The 21,078-nt window shown below is 41.0% G+C and overlaps 1 protein-coding gene across 3 annotated transcripts in view; it reads left to right on the top strand.

Moving 5' to 3' along the window:
• The first annotated feature begins 2,440 nt into the window (after window positions 1–2,440).
• Window positions 2,441–21,078, top strand: part of LOC133651691 (leucine-rich repeat transmembrane neuronal protein 4) — a 122,200-nt gene continuing 103,562 nt past the window's right edge. For 2 of the 3 annotated variants that reach the window (XM_062049716.1, XM_062049717.1), the window contains exons 1-2: window positions 2,441–2,820; window positions 6,467–8,062. In XM_062049716.1, coding sequence (XP_061905700.1) covers window positions 2,778–2,820; window positions 6,467–8,019 — 1,596 coding nt within the window. In that variant the 5' untranslated portion in view covers window positions 2,441–2,777 and the 3' untranslated portion in view covers window positions 8,020–8,062. The remainder of the gene's footprint in view (window positions 2,821–6,466; window positions 8,063–21,078) is intronic. The other variant, XM_062049715.1, reaches the window with a different exon arrangement.

The raw sequence follows: 21,078 nt of genomic DNA, 5'->3' as shown, positions 1-21,078 counted from the left end.
GCTGTGCAGGCATGAATAAACACCACTTACTTACTAGCTGTGCAGGCATGAATAAACACCACTTACTTACTAGCTGTGCAGGCATGAATAAACACCACTTACTTACTAGGTGTGCAGGCATGAATAAACACCACTTACTTACTAGCTGTGCAGGCATGAATAAACACCACTTACTTACTAGCTGTGCAGGCATGAATAAACACCACTTACTTACTAGGTGTGCAGGCATGAATAAACACCACTTACTTACTAGGTGTGCAGGCATGAATAAACACCACTTACTTACTAGCTGTGCAGGCATGAATAAACACCACTTACTTACTAGCTGTGCAGGCATGAATGAACACCACGTATGTGGACCAGGCATGAAGACAACAATGACGCCAGACTGACTGACTGGCAAAGGCAAACTTAAATAATAACTCTGATTAGTGCTCGGGAAGCAGGTGAGCACTAATCAGAGACAGGTGAACACAATGAGTAACCATGGCAACCAAAACCAACTCACAGGTGCACAAACAAGAACTCAAGGAGTCCAAAACTAACAGAAAACACAAAAACATGATCCGGACCACGAATCATGACAGCAGGTCAGTGCATAGATCAGTGAAACCATGCAAGTGCTCACTGGCAAATGTGTTTGTAGAATACACCCAGATGTCATAATAATAATAATAATAATAATAATAATAATCATTTCTAACACATTCAATCTCAAAGTGCTACAAAATATGTAAAAAAAAATAAAAAATAGAAAGTTAGAAAATATAATAGAAAATTAAAATAGAAATGCAAACATGTATTTTGAGACATTTGAGTTGACTGATGAACATTATCACGTCATTTATTCAGAAAATATAAATAACCACAAATAAAGATAGAATACTATTAACTGCAACATGCAAGTGTAAAACAACAACAACAACAACAACAACAACAACAACATTAGGATTTGTACATTTTCAGAATGTGCTCATTCTATTTTTAAACCAACAAAACAATCTGAAGTTGTCTTTATTTTGAAGTTATCTCACCATGATTTTAACAGTCCAGCCCACTTGGGAGTAGATTTGTCTCCATGTGGCCCCCCATCTAAAATAACTTTTCTCCATGTGGCCCCCCATCTAAAATGACTTTTCTCCATGTGGCCCCCCATCTAAAATAACTTTTCTCCATGTGGCCCCTCATCAAAAATAACTTTTCTCCACGTGGCCCCCCTTTTAAAATACATTTTCTCCACGTGGCCCCTCATCAAAAATAAAATTTCTCCATGTGGCCCCCCCATCTAAAATAACTTTTCTCCATGTGGCCCCCCATCTAAAATAACTTTTCTCCATGTGGCCCCTCATCAAAAATAACTTTTCTCCACGTGGCCCCCCTTTTAAAATACATTTTCTCCACGTGGCCCCTCATCAAAAATAAAATGTCTCCATGTGGTCCCCCCATCTAAAATAACTTTTCTCCATGTGGCCCCCCATCTAAAATAACTTTTCTCCACATGGCCCCCCATCTAAAATAACTTTTCTCCATGTGGCCCCCCCATCTAAAATAACTTTTCTCTATGTGGCCCCCCATCTAAAATACATTTTCTCCACATGGCCCCCCATCTAAAATAACTTTTCTCCACATGGCCTGCCCATCTAAAATAACTTGTCTCCATATGGCCCCCCATCTAAAATGACTTTTCACCATGTGGCCCCCCATCTAACATGACTTTTCTCCATGTGGCCCCCCATCTAAAATAACTTTTCTCCATGTGGCCCCTCATCGAAAATAACTTTTCTCCACGTGGCCCCCCTTTTAAAATACATTTTCTCCACGTGGCCCCTCATCAAAAATAAAATGTCTCCATGTGGTCCCCCCATCTAAAATAACTTTTCTCCATGTGGCCCCCCATCTAAAATAACTTTTCTCCACATGGCCCCCCATCTAAAATAACTTTTCTCCATGTGGCCCCCCCATCTAAAATAACTTTTCTCTATGTGGCCCCCCATCTAAAATACATTTTCTCCACATGGCCCCCCATCTAAAATAACTTTTCTCCACATGGCCCCCCATCTAAAATAACTTGTCTCCATATGGCCCCCCATCTAAAATGACTTTTCACCATGTGGCCCCCCATCTAACATGACTTTTCTCCATGTGGCCCCCCATCTAAAATAACTTTTCTCCATGTGGCCCCCCCATCTAAAATAACTTTTCTCCGTTTGGCCCCCCATCTAACATGACTTTGCCAGCCCTGAGTTAAAAAGTGATGACTTTGTAGCACAGCAGTCAGTAATATGAGAAGACATGACAAGCGGTATAAAATGGATGGATGGATGGATGTTGAATGATGGCCTTGCAGTGCCACTTTCTGCCTGTCAGGGGGCGCTGCAGGAGCGAGCAAGAAGTGTGTCGGGGACTTCCATCCTGTTGCTACTCAACACATTTCATCCTTCATGACGTCGGCTGTGAGATCCACGCCATGGCGCTTGAAAGTTGTCCACGTTGATCTCTCTGTGGTTCTTCACACTTCTTTGGTGTGCGCGCCGCGACATCACCGCGGATTCAACAATTGGCCGCTGGATGTTGACACCTTTTTCTCCCGCAAGACCGGCGGCGAGGCTCCGGGCGTCCGGCTCCATCCCTCCCAGGACTCGGCAGGGTGGCCGTGACGAGTCTGCGTGGGGGCTTCACGTCGTCTTGGAGCCGCCGCCGTCCCCGACAGGTGTGCGTTGGCGCGTCACACAACAATTGCGTGGACTTTATTAGTGGAAGATGCGGAGCTGGGACGCATGCAAGAGAACATGAGGAGGAGTCCACACCGCGCAAGTATGGGTATGTGCTCTGACTGCAGGCCTGCAACTTACTTTTCTTGTCAAATTCATGTTTGATCATCCACTTCATGTGCACACCTGTCGTCTTCTATCCCCGACCTTTCTTGCACCAGGGACCCGTTTCATGTTTTCACGGCCCTGCATGCCTTCCATGTGTGGCTGACAAATATGAGTGCATGAAAAATGAATACATGAAAAAAGTCCCCCATAATGTTGAATTAGTGGGAGTCCCAGGACTTTACCCTTTGCAAAAAAGCTCTCCTTAGACTTGAGTTTTTTGCTCATTTTTGCTAGTAGTAGACTTGTTTAGACTTTAGTATCTGATACACCACATTCAAGGACAAGAGCACGGATTTATATATAATACATCTAGAAATACTTGCCATTAGTTCCAATAGATTTATGAGGATTTACTATTACCATGCTTAAAGTTATGTATTCATAGTTTGTGCAATATTTCATACTTAGATACACTCATAGACGTGTTCTAAGTAGACGCAGCATTGGATGCTGTGACACGAAAAATTGGGCCGCCATCTTGAAGTGGTGATGAGGAGCCGGCGAGCAGCCTAAACTGACAGTTGACAGGTAGAAAACAAAGATGCTAAACTGACAGTTGACAGGTAGAAAACAAAGATGCTAAACTGACAGTTGACAGGTAGAAAACAAAGATGCTAAACTGACAGTTGACAGGTAGAAAACAAAGATGCTAAACTGACAGTTGACAGGTATAAAACAAAGATGCTAAACTGACAGTTGACAGGTAGAAAGCAAATATGCTAAACTGACAGTTGACAGGTAGAAAACAAAGATGCTAAACTGACAGTTGACAGGTTGAAAACAAAGATGCTAAACTGACAGTTGACAGGTAGAAAGCAAAGATGCTAAACCGACAGTTGACAGGTAGAAAACAAAGATGCTAAACTGACAGTTGACAGGTAGAAAACAAAGATGCTAAACTGACAGTTGACAGGTAGACAACAAAGATGCTAAACTGACAGTTGACAGGTGGAAGACAAAGATGCTAAACTGACAGTTGACAGGTAGAAAACAAAGATGCTAAACTGACAGTTGACAGGTAGAAAACAAAGATGCTAAACTGACAGTTGACAGGTAGACAACAAAGATGCTAAACTGACAGTTGACAGGTAGACAACAAAGATGCTAAACTGACAGTTGACAGGTAGAAAACAAAGATGCTAAACTGACAGTTGACAGGTATAAAGCAAATATGCTAAACTGACAGTTGACAGGTAGAAAACAAAGATGCTAAACTGACAGTTGACAGGTTGAAAACAAAGATGCTAAACTGACAGTTGACAGGTAGAAAGCAAAGATGCTAAACCGACAGTTGACAGGTAGAAAACAAAGATGCTAAACTGACAGTTGACAGGTAGAAAACAAAGATGCTAAACTGACAGTTGACAGGTAGAAAACAAAGATGCTAAACTGACAGTTGACAGGTAGAAAACAAAGATGCTAAACTGACAGTTGACAGGTAGAAAACAAAGATGCTAAACTGACAGTTGACAGGTTGAAGACAAAGATGCTAAACTGACAGTTGACAGGTAGAAAACAAAGATGCTAAACTGACGGTTGACAGCTAGAAAACAAAGATGCTGAACTGACAGTTGACAGGTAGAAAACAAAGATGCTAAACTGACAGTTGACAGGTAGAAAACAAAGATGCTAAACTGACAGTTGACAGGTGGAAGACAAAGATGCTAAACTGACAGTTGACAGGTAGAAAACAAAGATGCTAAACTGACAGTTGACAGGTAGAAAACAAAGATGCTAAACTGACAGTTGACAGGTAGACAACAAAGATGCTAAACTGACAGTTGACAGGTAGACAACAAAGATGCTAAACTGACAGTTGACAGGTAGAAAACAAAGATGCTAAACTGACAGTTGACAGGTAGAAAGCAAATATGCTAAACTGACAGTTGACAGGTACAAAACAAAGATGCTAAACTGACAGTTGACAGGTTGAAAACAAAGATGCTAAACTGACAGTTGACAGGTGGAAAACAAAGATGCTAAACTGACGGTTGACAGCTAGAAAACAAAGATGCTGAACTGACAGTTGACAGGTAGAAAACAAAGATGCTAAACTGACAGTTGACAGGTAGACAACAAAGATGCTAAACTGACAGTTGACAGGTAGAAAACAAAGATGCTAAACTGACAGTTGACAGGTGGAAAACAAAGATGCTAAACTGACGGCTGACAAGTAGAAAACAAAGATGCTAAACTGACAGTTGACGGGTAGAAAACAAAGATGCTAAACTGACAGTTGACAGGTAGAAAACAAAGATGCTAAACTGACAGTTGACAGGTAGAAAACAAAGATGCTAAACTGACAGTTGACGGGTAGAAAACAAAGATGCTAAACTGACAGTTGACAGGTAGAAAACAAAGATGCTAAACTGACAGTTGACAGGTAGAAAACAAAGATGCTAAACTGACAGTTGACAGGTAGAAAACAAAGATGCTAAACTGACAGTTGACAGGTAGAAAACAAAGATGGTGTTCAGTGTTTTCCTGCTCAAATGAGCGGACTGTTGAAAATAGTAATCGGGGGATTACTTTTCACAAGTAAGATTTAACATTAACGTACTATTGGTTGTATTTTGTGCAAAGAATATTAGCACAGAGTTGAGAAGGAGCAAAGATCTTCAATAGTACTGACATCCTAGCTGCTAGCAAACAAGAGTATGACCATAATAGAATTGCTTTCCAATTCACTTCAGTGCAGGGGTGTCAAACTCATTATAGATGGGGGGCCACACGGAGACAAAATCTATTCCCAAGTGGGCCGGACTGGTAAAATCACGGCACGATATCTTAAAAATAAAGACAATTTTGGATTGTTTTCCTTGTTTGAAAATAGAACTAGCACATTCTGAAATTGTACACATCATAAAACTTAAAGTATCTTTTGACACACAAAAACGTGTGCGCCGTTTATTGCATCAAAGACGAGACTGAATGAATGCTTACGTCAAAGACACTCAAAACGGCGGTCACAACAAACCCCCACCTTTGGGTAAATCTCTTGACGGTCACTTAAAGGGGACGCACCAAATGACTCACTCTTAACTGAATACTGTATATGAATGCTAAACAAGAACAGGATTGGTATGTGCACATTAGAAGAATGACAGTGAATAATGACGACAAAGTCAAGTAAACGGGTGTGGTGAATTATGTCCTTAAAGCAACCGCTACAATTCTCTTTATTTGTCGTTATTTATACTTTGTAATGTTCATCATCAGTCAACTCATTGGTGTTCATTTTCATTATATCAAGATCAAATAATTATATCAAATCTAATTACAGGATGTTATTTATGTAGTTTGATCATTTTCCTGGACTGATGTACTAACGTCATGTGCTTTATTTTGTACATATGTAGCATCATCTACAAAGATACAACGAATTGCTATTGTGACATCTAGTGGACACATTTAGAACAGCTGTTTCTTTCATTCCAAAATTTCAGGTTAATGTTTATACTTAGCAAACCAGGCCAGATAAAAGCTGTCCGCCGGCCTGATCCGGCCCTCCGGTCGTACGTTTGACACCCCTCCTTTAGTGTGTTTTTGCGCTCCTTGAGCATTCACTCGTGTGTTTTTGTGTGCAGGACTTCCTGTGCTTTGCAGATGGCTGGTGTTCATAGCGGCGGTGCCTGCCTGGCTGCTGGCGGCTCCAAACGGCAACCGCGAGCGTCCCTGCCTAGCGAGCTGCAGATGCGACGGCAAAATAATCTACTGCGAATCCAACGCGTTTCGTGACGTGCCGAGCAACGTGTCCGTGGGAACACAGGGACTCTCGCTGCGTTACAACAGCCTGATGAACCTCAGGGCCCACCAGTTTGCGGGCCTCAGTCAGCTGGTTTGGTTGTACCTTGACCACAACTACATCGGCGCCGTGGACGGCCAAGCGTTCCACGGCATACGCAGGCTCAAAGAATTGATTCTCAGCTCCAATAAGATGACCCTACTTAAGAACAACACTTTCCATGATGTACCCAACCTCCGCAATCTGGACCTCTCCTACAATAAACTACAGGTACTTCAGCCTAATCAATTTGTGGGGCTGAGGAAGTTACTCAGTTTACACTTGAGGTCCAATTCTTTAAAAACTGTCCCCATGCGGGTTTTCCTTGACTGCCGCAACCTGGAATTCCTGGATATTGGCTACAACAGGCTACGGAGTCTCACTCGTAACGCCTTTGCCGGACTCTTCAAGCTCATCGAGCTGCATTTGGAGCACAACCAGTTTTCCAAGATCAATTTTGCACATTTCCCCCGCCTGACCAACCTGAGGGCCCTCTACTTGCAATGGAACCGCATCAAAGCGCTGACTCAGGGCCTGCCGTGGATGTGGACTTCCCTGCAAAAGCTCGACCTGTCTGGAAACGAAGTCCAGACCTTGGACCCGAGTACGTTCCAATGCCTGCCCAACCTCCAGACGCTCAACCTGGACTCCAACAAACTGAACAACGTGTCTCAGCAGACAGTGGAGACTTGGATCTCCCTCACCACCATAAGTCTGGCGGGTAATCTGTGGTACTGCAACCCAAACATATGTCCCCTAGTGGACTGGCTCAAGGCCTTCAAAGGGAACAAGGAGACCACGATGATCTGCACAGGCCCTAAGGAGGCACAAGGAGAAAAAGTAAGCGATGTGGTGGAGACTTATAACATTTGCACAGTAACGCCGAGCCCCATTACCTCGACAAGGGCACCGCTCACGTCTGCGTTTCAAAGCGAACCGCCCCCCCTTCCCACGCAGCCTGAAGTGGATGAGAAGCTCACAGGGAACAGGACAGCCACCCCGACCCTTACCCCTACCCAGGCCTCCCCCACCATCCCTTCACCAGATTCCGAGTACGTGTCCTTCCATAAGATCATCGCCGGTAGCGTGGCTCTGCTGCTGTCGGTGACTATCATCCTCCTTGTTATTTACGTCTCATGGAAGCGCTATCCCAGCAGCATCAAACAACTTCAGCAGCGCTCGGCGGTCAAAAAGCGGCAGAAAAAAAGCCGGGAGACGGAGCGCTCGCTTAGTTCGCCACTGCAAGAGTATTACGTGGACTACAAGCCTTCGCACTCAGAGACAATGGATGTGCTGGTTAATGGGACAGGACCTTACACATACACCATCTCAGGCTCCAGGGAATGTGAGGTATGACCCTTGCCCTCCAAAAATCCATTTCCACTGCGAGGCATGAGAGGTAAATTTTCTAACAATCTGTGGCGACTAAACGCCATCTTTCCCCGTGTGCCCCTTGTCTCTTTTGGGTTCAGGAAGTGAAGGCCATTGCACTGTGATTTGCTTTTCAATACCTTGGGAGTCATGCACTCGCATTGCTCGCATGTAATCCCCAGTAGTGGACATCACAATGAGCCACACGCAAAGTCAAATATAGAAAAAGTAGCTTCATCTTCCACTCTAGACATAAACGCGGCTATTGACACACCTCAATCCTGCCAGCCAGCGTCTTTTCTATTCTCAAATGACTGCTGCTCCCAAAGGGAGGCTACAAATGGATGAGATCAAGTCACTGTGCAGGTGGTCCTCTGCTGTCCTGTACCGGTCATGTGACTCCCGTATGTGTTGTCTGTTGTGAACAACTAGCCCGAGCAGCGTCTACGGGAGACATCATCACATTTATTCATCGTCCTAGATTCCATTCTCCAGCAGTGTAGCAATCGTGCACGTGTTATATTGCTCATTAGTCTCATTCACAAAGTTTAGTTAGTATAATAACTCATTTTTGGCTGCATGTGCATCTTTGCATACTAATCCTTCTGCCTGCCTAACAAACTTTTTACTCAAAGAGTTGAGGTGTGTACACTAAAGCCGGCTCTCTTGTAAGTGACTTTAAAACAGCGTCTGGCACCGAGAGATTGAGACTGAAAGCCTTGGCGGGAATCGCAGATCAATTTTCTCATGTTTAATTAGGCCCTGGTTTGCATGTGTAGCCTTCTTGCATCCGTCTTCCTTTGCCACGCTGCTGTTTTAGCATTCAGTTGCTGCTGATTTACAGCTACTGTGCTAAAGATAATTTGGTGTCGAGGGGCTCAAACTTTCTGCTGAAATAATGACTTTAAAGTCTCATCTCAAACTTGTTTACAGTCACTTTGGCCCCATAAACAGAGAGCCATTAAGCATGATGTTAAGGACGCCCAGGGGTTGTAGTCGCACATACCATAGCTTCACTTTTCATGGGAACACTCCAATGGTAACTTAAAGGCCTACTGAAATGAAATGTTTTTATTTAAACGGGGATAGCAGATCCATTCTATGTGTCATACTTGATCATTTCGCGATATTGCCATATTTTTGCTGAAAGGATTTAGTAGAGAACATCAGCGATAAAGTTCGCAACTTTTGGTATCTGATAAAAAAAAGCCTTGCCTCTACCGGAAGTAGCGTGACGTAGTCAATTGAAAGGCTCCTCACATTTTCCTATTGTTTTCAATGCAGCTAGAGCGATTCGGACCGAGAAGGCAACGATTACCCCATTAATTTGAGCGAGGATGAAAGATTTGTGGATGAGGAACGTTAGAGTGAAGGACTAGAATGCAGTGCAAGACATATCTTTTTTCGCTCTGACCGTAACTTAGGTACAAGCTGGCTCATTGGATTCCACACTCTCTCCTTTTTCTATTGTGGATCACGGATTTGTATTTTAAACCACCTGGGATACTATATCCTCTTGAAAATGAGAGTCCAGAACGCAAAATGAACATTCACAGTGACTTTTATCTCCACGACAACACATCGGCGAATCACTTTAGCTACGGAGCTAACGTGATAGCATAGTGCTTAAATGCAGATAGAAACAAAAGAAATAAACCCCTGACTGGAAGGATAGACAGAAGATCAACAATACTATTAAACCGTGGACATGTAACTACACAGTTAATGCTTTCCAGCCTGGCGAAGGTTAACAATGCTGTTACTAACAACGCCATTGAAGCTAACTTAGCAACCGGACTTCACAGAGCTATGCTAAAAACATTAGCTATCCACCTACGCCAGCCAGCCCTCATCTGCTCATCAACACCCGTGCTCACCTGCGTTCCAGCGATCAACGGTGCGACGAAGGACTTCACCCGATCACAGATGCGGTCGGCGAGACAGAGGAAGTTAAGGTGAGTTCGGCGGCTAGCGCGTCTGCTATCCAAGTCAAAGTCCTCCTGGTTGTGTTGCTGCAGCCAGCCGCTAATACACCGATCCCACCTACAACTTTCTTCTTTGCAGTCTTCATTGTTCATTAAACAAATTGCAAAAGATTCACCAACACAGATGTCCAGAATACTGTGGAATTATGAGATGAAAACAGAGCTTTTTTGTATTGGATTCAATGGGGTACCAATACTTCCGTATCAACTGATTCCGTCACGCACATACGTCATCATACCGAGACGTTTTCAGCCGGATATTTTGTGGGAAATTTAAAAAGTCACTTTATAAGTTAACCCGGTTGTATTGGCATGTGTTGCAATGTTAAGATTTCATCATTGATATATAAACTATCAGACTGCGTGGTCGCTAGTAGTGGCTTTCAGTAGGCCTTTAACGTTTGAACCAATACTTAGACTTAGACTTAGACAAACTTTAATGATCCACAAGGGAAATTGTTCAACACAGTAGCTCAGATACAATGATGGAAAGTGTAAGGATGGAAAGGACAATGCAGGTATAAATAGACTAATATAGCAATACAAAAATCTAACATATATACGAATATATACATAATATGTGTACAGAATAATATATATATATACAGATATATTATATTATGTCTATAACATATATACAATATACATGTACAGTATATACAGTATATGTGACAGCAGCAGCATACAATAGAGAGTAGGTCCAGCAGGAAATAGAAGATAGACATTATAAACAAAGAGAAGTAGCTAACATGTCAGGTGTCAGGTAATAGGCAGATATCATCTACTGCTGTATGGCGAGTGATGATACAGCTGTACATCTATTGCTGTATGGTGAGTGATGATACAGCTGTACATCTATTGCTGTATGGTGAGTGATGATACAGCTGTACATCTATTGCTGTATGGTGAGTGATGATACAGCTGTACATCTATTGCTGTATGGTGAGTGATGATACAGCTGTACATCTATTGCTGTATGGTGAGTGATGATTCAGCTGTACATCTATTGCTGTATGGTGAGTGATGATACAGCTGTACATCTATTGCTGTATGGTGAGTGATGATACAGCTGTACATCTATTGCTGTATGGTGAGTGATGATACAGCTGTACATCTATTGCTGTATGGTGAGTGATGATACAGCTGTACATCTATTGCTGTATGGTGAGTGATGATACAGCTGTACATCTATTGCTGTATGGTGAGTGATGATACAGCTGGATGGAGTGTGGAATGAAGGAGTTCTTCAATCGCAATACAGTGAAGTTGTCATGATCGGTGGTCTAGATCATGTTTTGTTTAGTTATGTTCTGTTTGTTTAAGACTCCATAGTTCGTGTTTTTGCGCTTCCTTGTTTTAGTTTCCATGACGACTGATTAGTTTCACCTGATTCATTTTGACCCACGCACCTGGCTCTAATCATGACTATTATTTAAGCCTGTTTTGCCAGTGAGTCGTGCTGGCGACATAACTCTGACACTCTGATGATACTCTTGACATTCTTCAGGCTCTGCTTGTGTTCATTTCTTGCTCTGTCCATGCCATAGTTCATGCTGCTCTTTTCATGCTCCTTTCACGTCACAGTAAGTGTTGTTTTTGTTTCATGTCCATAGTCTTGCCTAAGAGTTAGTTTTTGTATCCCTGCGTCAAGTTTGTGCCTCCGCTGTGAGCGCTTTTTCTTTGTACCTTTTTGTTGAGTATAACTTCAATCATGTTCCTACCTTCTTCCGATGTCCGGCCAAGTCCGTTTGCATCACGGGGAAACAATCCTCGCAGTAAGCTGCGAAAAAGTCCACGTCATGGCAGAAGTGAAGTGAATTATATTTATGTAGCGCCTTTTCTCTAGTGACTCAAAAGCCATGATCTACATTTAAGCTCCATTTCCACCAGTGTGGATGGCACTGGGAGCAAGGCGGGTGACGTGTCCAGGGTGGCCAACCTGGAAACGCTCAAGTTTCTGGTCGCTCTACCATCTGAGCCACGCAGCTACCAATTCCCAGTACATCGGAACAGATACTGGTACTTAGCGGTGCCAAATGTTGATTGTTTAAACAGGGGTGTCAAAGTCATTTTATATGGGGGGCCACATATGTGGGCTCTGTACCGAGGATGTCGTTGTGGCTTGTGCAGCCCTTTGAGACATTTGGGATTTAGGGCTATATAAATAAACATTGATTGATTGATTGATTGACATGGAGAAAAATCTACTCCCAAGTGGGCCAAACTGGTAAAATCACGGCACGATAACTTAAAAATAAAGACTGTTTTTTTCATTTAAAAATAGAACAAGCACATGAAAATGTACAAATCATAATTTTGTTGGTTTTTTTTCCACACTTACATGTTGCGGTTAAAAATGTATTTGTCGTTATTTATATTTTCTGAATAAATGATGTGATAATGTTCATCAGTCAACTCATTGGTGTTCATTTTCAATCTATCAAGATACAAAAATAATATTAAAATCAAATTACAGGATGTTATTTATGCAGTTTGATCATTTTCCTGGACTGATGTGCTAACATCATGTGCTTTATTTTGTACATATGTAGCATCATCTACAAAGATTCAAAGAATTGCTATTGCGACATCTAGTGGACACATTTAGAACAGCAGTTTCTTTCATTAAAACATTTCAGGTTAATTTTTATACTTAGCAAACTCATCTCACGGGCCGTATAAAACCTATTGGCGGGCCCGATGCGGCCCTCGGGCCTTACGTTTGACACCCCTGGTTTAACAGTACAACCACATTTTTATGTTACATTTAAAACTGAGCTACTTATGACAACTGTTTTCTTATTACAGTTCTGTCTCCTTTGCAAGTATTGTAAAGTCAAGTAAAAGGTGTGTTACAACTCCAGGATGGTAAATGGCAGTAGTGTATAGGCTACAACGTGTTGCCTAGCTAGGAAGTAGCTTCTGCTATGAAGTGTGCCAGTCTAGTAATATGTTTGTTATCAGCTTGTATGGTATACCGGTACTGGTATAGTACCACGGTACTAATAAATCAAAAACGGTACTATACTCTGTTTGAAAAGTACCGGCGCGTCATCACGTCGTGTCATTGCTGGTTTACAAGCAGAGGAGCATGTTGGGCAGCACACACACACAGAGTACTTACAAGCAGACACAGTGTGTAGACAGAAAAGGGAGAATGGACGCATTTTGGTGTAAAAAGTAAAGATAAAGGTGAAGTTATATCACTGAAACACCCTCAGGAAGAGCTGCTTTAACACATGGCTAGCTAGCTAGTGGCTAACGTCCATCCACAGTGTTTAGCTACTTCTAAATCACTAATCCTTGTCTCCATGGTGACAAATAAAGTGATTTTCTTACAAGTAGCATTATCACTGCGGGACGAGGAATAGCTAAACATGCTTCATTACACACCGTCGGAGGATACAATAGCTCACCGCCGTCACAATGTAAACAAACACCATGGGTGTATCTACACCTGACATCCACTGTAATGATACCAAGTACAGGAGCGTATCTAGTCGATACTACTATGATTACATCAATATTTTTTAGCATCACAAAATCTTCTTTTGTTTTTTAAAAATGTATATCATGTTTATAAAGTCAGTAAATACGTCCTTGGACACATGAGGACTTTGAATATGACCAATGTATGATCCTGTAACTACTTGGTATCAGATTGATACCTAAATGTGTGGTATCATCCAAAACTAATGTCAAGTATCAAAGAAGAGAAGAATAAGTGATTATTACATTTGAACAGAAGTGTAGATAGAACATGTTAAATGAGAAAATAAGCAGATATTAACAGTAAATGAACAAGTAGATTAATAATCCAGTTTTTACAGTTTGTCCCTCATAATGTGTACAAAATAATAGGTGTATAAATGACACAATATGTTACTGCATACGACTAATTAGGAGTCTTTGTTTGTTTACTTACTACTAAAAGACAAGTTGTCTAGTATGTTCAACATTTTATTGAAGGACTAAATGACAATAATAAACATATGTTTCATGTACACTAACATTTTTTTGTTCAAATAAAGCCAATAATGACATTTTTTGTGGTTCCCCTTTATTTAGAAAAGTACTGAAAAGTACTAAATACATTTTGGTCCCGGTACTAAAATTATTGGTATGGAGACAACACTAGTTTGTTATATACTGAGGGTTGTTGAGTGTCTGAAAAAGGGCAATATAAGTGTATTTATTATTATTATTGTGTTATTATGATTACAAATGCGGTGAAAAAATCGCGGCGTCCAAATTATTTTGTGTTGTCATTGTTCACGTGACTGTAAATGACAGTTGTAGCGCCTCCTATGGGTTGTGTTGAAAGTGCCATGCTGGCGTAGAGTGCATGTAACACTCACGCTTGTTAACCACCTGTGGACAATTAGCTGCACCTCTTCTCCTTTTCTTCAACTTGTCTTGCTCAGATGTTCCCCACTTGTGCACTTGTCAGTCCGCTTGTCCAAATAGTGTGTAGTCATCAGACCAAAGACTATAGAAATCAGCAGTGTTTCCCCCAGAAAATGTGTTAGTGAAGGTGGTGCCTCTCTAGGGGGAAGGGGGTGTCAGGTCGGGGCTGGGTGGGTGTAAGTGGGTGTAAGGAACAGTGTAATTTGGCCTGTCGCCACCATCACGTCTCCACCTCATGGCTGCCTGGGGGGGGGGCAATAGACTACAGACTGTGGTGAAGTAGGCCGGCTTCATCGCATGAAAAATGTGTGTGCTGAATGGCAATATACGATATATTTCTCAATATTTTTTCCGTAAAGTAAAAACAAAACACAAAACAGTCCTAGTTACCTGAAATACTAAGTATGTCATTATTTTTGACTTAGTAAATATTGTCTCACTCAGACAAAATAATGACTAAGTCAAATTAATGACTTACTGTAAATAAGCGTTTGCAATAAGTGTTTGAAGAAAAGAGTTAAAAGTGGGGCTACATGCTGACATATGCTCAACTCCATCCATCCATCCATTTTCTACCGCTTATTCACTTCGGGGGTCACGGGGGGCCTATCTCAGCTACAATCGGGCGGAAGGCAGGGTACACCCTGGACAAGTGGCCACCTCATCGCAGGGCATATGCTCAACTCATCATGCTTAATTTATTACAGCATTTTGGGAAGCCTGTAGTTGATTTTTATTATCCATCCATCCATCCATTTTCTACCGCTTATTCCTTTCGGGGTCACGGGGGGTGCTGGAGCCTATCTCAGCTACAATCGGGTGGAAGGCGGGGTACACCCTGGACAAGTCGCCACCTCATCGCAGGGCCATTCAGATTTTTATTATGTAAATGTTATATTTTCATCAACATGTGATAGCAGGGACCCTGCCATTCAAAACCAGGCTGCTACATTACTAATGATTAACTAAAGTCAAATACAAGTAAGGCAACAAGAGAAGTATCCTACACTTCTCTTTTGTAAAGTAAATGTGAACAGCCGATATGGGCATCTACATCTACATCTACATCTACATCTACATCTACATCTGCATCTACTATATGGTTTGCCTGAGAAGCTGGACAGGACAAAAACAATTAAAAAATTAAGACTTTAGTTTAGGCGGTGGCGCTGCGGGAAACCCTGAAAATGGGAGCCATTACCTCCCTGCTTGGCACTCAGCATAAAGGGTTGGGATTGGGGGTTAAATCACCAAAAACCTCCCACGGGGTGATCAAGGGTGATGGGTCAAATGCAGAGAATAATTTCGCCACACCTAGTGTGTGTGTGTGTGTGTGTGTGACTATCATTGGTACTTTAACTTTAACAAATGTTATGGTGATTTTTAAAGTCAATCTGTCTTACCTACTTTATTTAGGGTTTACGTCTTGTTACTTTAACTTTTGACTCACGTGCCTGCTATGTCTTCTGCTGATGTCAGCAGCAGAATCTCTGTTTCCATTCATACCAAATACACCAGCAACGATATCAACCCCTTGTCAGATTATCTTTGGCAGAGCATTTGTCAAATCCAAGGGATGCTTGAGGTACAAAAGCCAGATTGTCAATGGTGCAGCTTTCATGTGTGACTGTGGCATGGGAGCATTCAATGGCATGGGAGCATTAAATGGCAGACCTAATGGGGCTGCTGCTCACTAGAATAACTAATGGCCCATCAGAGGTAAAGAGCCGGGACTTCCCTCCCTCGGCTTTCTTGTTCCTTGCCCTGTGCAGCTGGAGGGAGCAACCCGAGCTGTTTAAGACGTAATGGGGTTTTTCTTTTCTGCCAGCCTCGCTGGCGTTTGACACTAAACGTTGCAAATGCAGACAGAAACACACCAGACCAGACTAGAAGGAGACTGGCGAGGTTTGCATGCGCTGCAATTACACAAACACCACATACTGCTGCTTTATTTACTTCTATCAAAGCCTTTTGATGGCATTGAGTTGCCATGTGACCGAAGCGTTGCTTGTGGAGACAAAAAAAGCGGCACATGAAAGTGGCTTTCATGGCACGTAGAGGAAGTGTCAAGATGCATGAAAGTAAGAGCGATGGTGCATTCAACTCATCTATCCACCAATCTGTTCAAGAGAAGGGGTGTACCGCTTATGAATACAACTATTGGAAAAAACCCACAATTCAAACAGAAACACCTGATTATGGAAGACTTTACAATGGAATCTGTATTTCTACTGCTTAGCAGAGGTGGGGAGAGTTGACAGAAATTGTACTCAAGTAAGAGTACTGTTACTTTAGAGATTTATTACTCAAGTAAAAGTAAGGAGTAGTCACCCAAATATTTACTTGAGTAAAAGTAAAAAGTATGTTGTGAAAAAACTACTCAAGTACTGAGTAACTGATGAGTAACCTGTTGGTTTAATGATGACGGCAACTAATAATGCACATAAACATAAAAATAGCAATGAGCAAATTCAGAGCCAGGAATATCTCTTAAGCAACTAAAACAATAATATATATTAAATAATAATACATTAACATAAAAAAAATGAAGGCAAATTGAGCCACAATAAGTTAACAGCACCATAGGCTCAGTAGGCAGAGATTACAAAGGAAAATAACAAGTTAGCCTTTACGCAAACCATAAACTGATAGGTGTGGGCTGCACCTGGGAACACACTGTGCACTTCTGATTGGTGTTTGTATGCATGCGTGTGTGTGTGTGTGTGTGTGTGTGTGTGTGTGTGTGTGTGTGTGTGTGTGTGTGTGTGTGTGTGTGTGTGTGTGTGTGTGTGTGTGTGTGTGTGTGTGTGTGTGTGTGTGTGTCTGTCTATGAGGCTGCAGTGCGTTAATAAATGTCCCCACACGATGTACATTTGACAGTGATTCATAGCAGGGAAGCTAACATCAGCCTACGGTGACAGCCAAAATATCTACTAACGTTACTTACCGCCATGTGCTTCCTCAAATTTGATGTTGAGTTCATGTAAGATTAAGCTTGTTGTTGTTTTGCCGCTGAAACTTTATGTGCAGTAAGTAATGTGACCGCCTGGCTCTGTTTGATTGGTGAAACGGAGTCAAACGTCACCAGTGACTGTATTTGATTGGTGAAACGCAGGCATGTGATAGATCGTACTTTGAAAGTCTGCCTGACAAAGCAAAACAAACAAAGTGTGCATTAACAGATGGATACAAATCAGTAGCGAGTAGCGAGCTGAATGTAGATAAATGGAGCGGAGTAAAAGTAGCGTTTCTTCTCTATAAATATACTCAAGTAAAAGTAAAAGTATGTTGCATTAAAACTTCTCTTAGAAGTACAATTCATCCCAAAAGTTACTCAGGTAGATATAACGAAGTAAATGTAGCACGTTACTACCCACCTCTGCCGCTTAGACCATGTAGGGTCATGCTGGAGCCTATCCCAGCTGAGTTTGGGCAATGGTTGGGGTACCCCTCAGACTGTCCACATCAATGTGTTGTCCTTGTGAAAACAGTATTTCCAATAATACATCAAGCTGTCACCATCATAAAACACTTAATGGAACCAACATCTGCCAGGCAATACAAAGTTAACTACTGTACTGCAATACTGGAAAATAAATAACTGAGATAGAATAATTTGACTAGTTACTGCATGTTAAATATAGATATTGTACAAAGCATCCACGTGCACGTGTACACATGATTTGTCTCCCTCTTGTCCTTCTGCTGTGGAAAAGTAGCACAAACATAAGAAGAAGAGGAATAGTAAACTATAGTGCTATCAAACCATGGAAACATTTGAGTCAGATTCATCACATTGTTGCTGTGGATTCATTTCAAATAATCACAATTATGTTTTATTTGATATGAGCAAAGAGAGTCAATAAGTAGGGGAATATGTATGCACTTAAAGTAGACTTGCACTTTTTTGGAATTTTGCCTATCATTCATAATCCTTATGAGGAACAAGCACACATATGTTTTTTTTTTTAATGCATTTTAATTTGTAAATAAAGGTAAATAAAATTCCACTTACAATGAAGTCAATGAGAGCCATGACGTCATTACCGCTATTGCGTCTTTTCCGACCTTAAAACCCCCAAAATAACCGCCAACAATACTCCATTTACATTGTTTGAACTGATTATTAACCAATTATTAGTGATATTGTTATTATAAGCGCTAACATTAAGGACAAACTGTATATTGAGCAGAGAGAGGCGACTTTCTTATGCTGACATCATCAGTTGGTGAGCTGCTTTCTCGCATCGGAGCTGGTGAAAGTTAATTGTAGATTATAGATAGTATAACCTTCATAGTAACATGATGAGAAGCGGGTAAACTTTGACAGCCCATTTAGACCCAGGAATGGCGAGAAAGACACGCGAAAGATGCTGGTTTGCACCCACCCTTTTCTTTTAAGTTTTACAACTTCGCAAGAACTATGAGTTGTTTTTCATCTAATGAGAAATATATGACGATCTTAACAGTCGGCATCCCCGTGATAGCAGACATTGTACAGTAAGTGATGTTTCATTATGTCTCATGAAGTCTTCATGAGTTGTAGTCAGTGTTGTAGTTGAAGGAAAAACATATTTTGTGATGCGTCTTTTCAAATAATGTGCCGCCATATGCTTCAAATGAGCCAAATATGTACTGTAAATAAGACATGTTATTATGAAAGTGCCTGTTACTACATGACATATATACAGTACATAAAACCTTGATAGAAGTGTTTGGATGTCTTTTTAAGCGCTTTATTGGCAGAATAGAGCAACTCTCATAGGCTCTATTGTAAGTAGACTTTCACAAACATTGATTTACTATTTAGAATACATACAAAACCATAAACATATGTGTGCTTGTCTTATATACGGGTTGTGAATGATAGGCGCAAGTCCCAAAAAAGTGCAGCTCCCCTTTAACGTGTTTATTAACCCTCTTAAAAAAAACGGTTGACTTTTTTTGTCCTTTCAGTACATTTTTGCTGTCATTTCTGTTGTGTTGAGTTTTAAAATGTCAATCTCCAATACTTTTGCAAGTGTACCATTTGCCGGCAGTTATTCCACAATACTCCAAAACCAATACAAGACATCTTAGTCCTTCATTTTTCAGAGGGCATAAAAACATTTTTAATTTATTTTTTACTTGTTTTTACTTAAATCTCTTAATCAACTCCTAAACAGCAATAACATTGTCAGAACGTGGAAGTTTTCGCAGCTTACTGCGAGGATTGTTTTCCCGGGAAGCTAACGGACTACTCTGGACAAGGCGTGCAGGTAAAAACGTGATTTAATCTTGACTCAAAAAAGGTGAAAACAAAGAGGCGCACAAGGCGAAGGCACAAACTTAGAGCAGGGAACAAAACTAACACTTTACGTAAACTATGAACAGGGCAAAACAAAAACTAGCTAACTGTGGCATGAATACACAAAACTTACTTTGACAAGGCATGGAACGAGCGTCAAACTATGGCAAGGAAAGAGCATGAAACAATCAATGTACAGAACAATGTCGCCAGGATGACTAACTGGCAAAACAGGCTTAAATAATAGTCTCTGATTAGAGCAGGTGCGTGATCGCAACACATGAGGCAGGTGAAACTAAGGAGTCGTCATGGAAACTAAAACAAACAAGGGTGCACCAAAACAGGAACTAATAGAGTCCAAAAACTAACAAAAAACTAACAAAACATAATCCAGATTACAGAACATGACAAACATATACATTTTTAACCCTTTGTAGGGCTTTTGCTGAAATTATGTTGGAGTTATGTTGAGTTATTTTACAAATGAAAACTTGTGACGTTATCTGATCAAAAGGCCGTCAAAAAGGAGTAAAAAAAACCAACATATTTGATATTATTGCTAGGAACTGAAATTTATTGAGAATTTTGAGCAAAGAAGGTACAAAAAAAAAAATAAAGCATCAAAATGTTTTTACGCGTTTTTCAAATACTTCTCATGTTTGGCTTTGAAGAAGATAAATGAAATGGAATGTCCCCAGAAGGTTAAACACCTCCAACATCATGATAGCAAATTATATATATATTCATGTGCTATTTTAGGAATGAAATGCTTCAGTGAAAAGACAACTCCTTCCTGCAGAGTGTGCATAAAAGTTGATGTTGGTCGACTGTTCCGCTATGTTTTGTTGTACTTGGATTTCCCACGGAGAAACTTCTGCCAACGTGTTGTTTAGCGTCTTCCATACTGACTTGTTTGCTTGTGCAGCATCTCATCATCATTTGCTAACAGTACTCGGACACATGGCCCAACATTCTTTACCAGAGTCAGTATGCCATGCAAATGAGTTAAATTTAAAATGTGTTACATTTTTAACCAAATTAGTGGTACATTAATTTGCATTTACGTGTTCATTATGACAGTGATTTTTTGTAAAAATAAACTTCTAGGAAGATTTACCAAAGTCCTACATGATGATGTTTTGTCCCATCTTTTGCAACACGTTTGAGGCATATTTTCCCTCAAAATGGTATTTTATTATTATTATTATTATTAGCCTTTATTTAACCAGGTAAAATCCCATTGAGATCAAAGATCTCTTTTCCAAGGGAGACCTGGCCAAGAGGGCAGCAGCAAGGTTACATTAAAAACAGTAAACAAATACATAAAACATCACATTTACAACATTAAAACTTGCTGACATAACA

Source organism: Entelurus aequoreus, linkage group LG06 (assembly GCF_033978785.1).
Source record: "Entelurus aequoreus isolate RoL-2023_Sb linkage group LG06, RoL_Eaeq_v1.1, whole genome shotgun sequence".
NCBI classification, from domain to species: domain Eukaryota; kingdom Metazoa; phylum Chordata; class Actinopteri; order Syngnathiformes; family Syngnathidae; genus Entelurus; species Entelurus aequoreus.
This window is presented reverse-complemented; position numbering and strand designations above follow the sequence as displayed.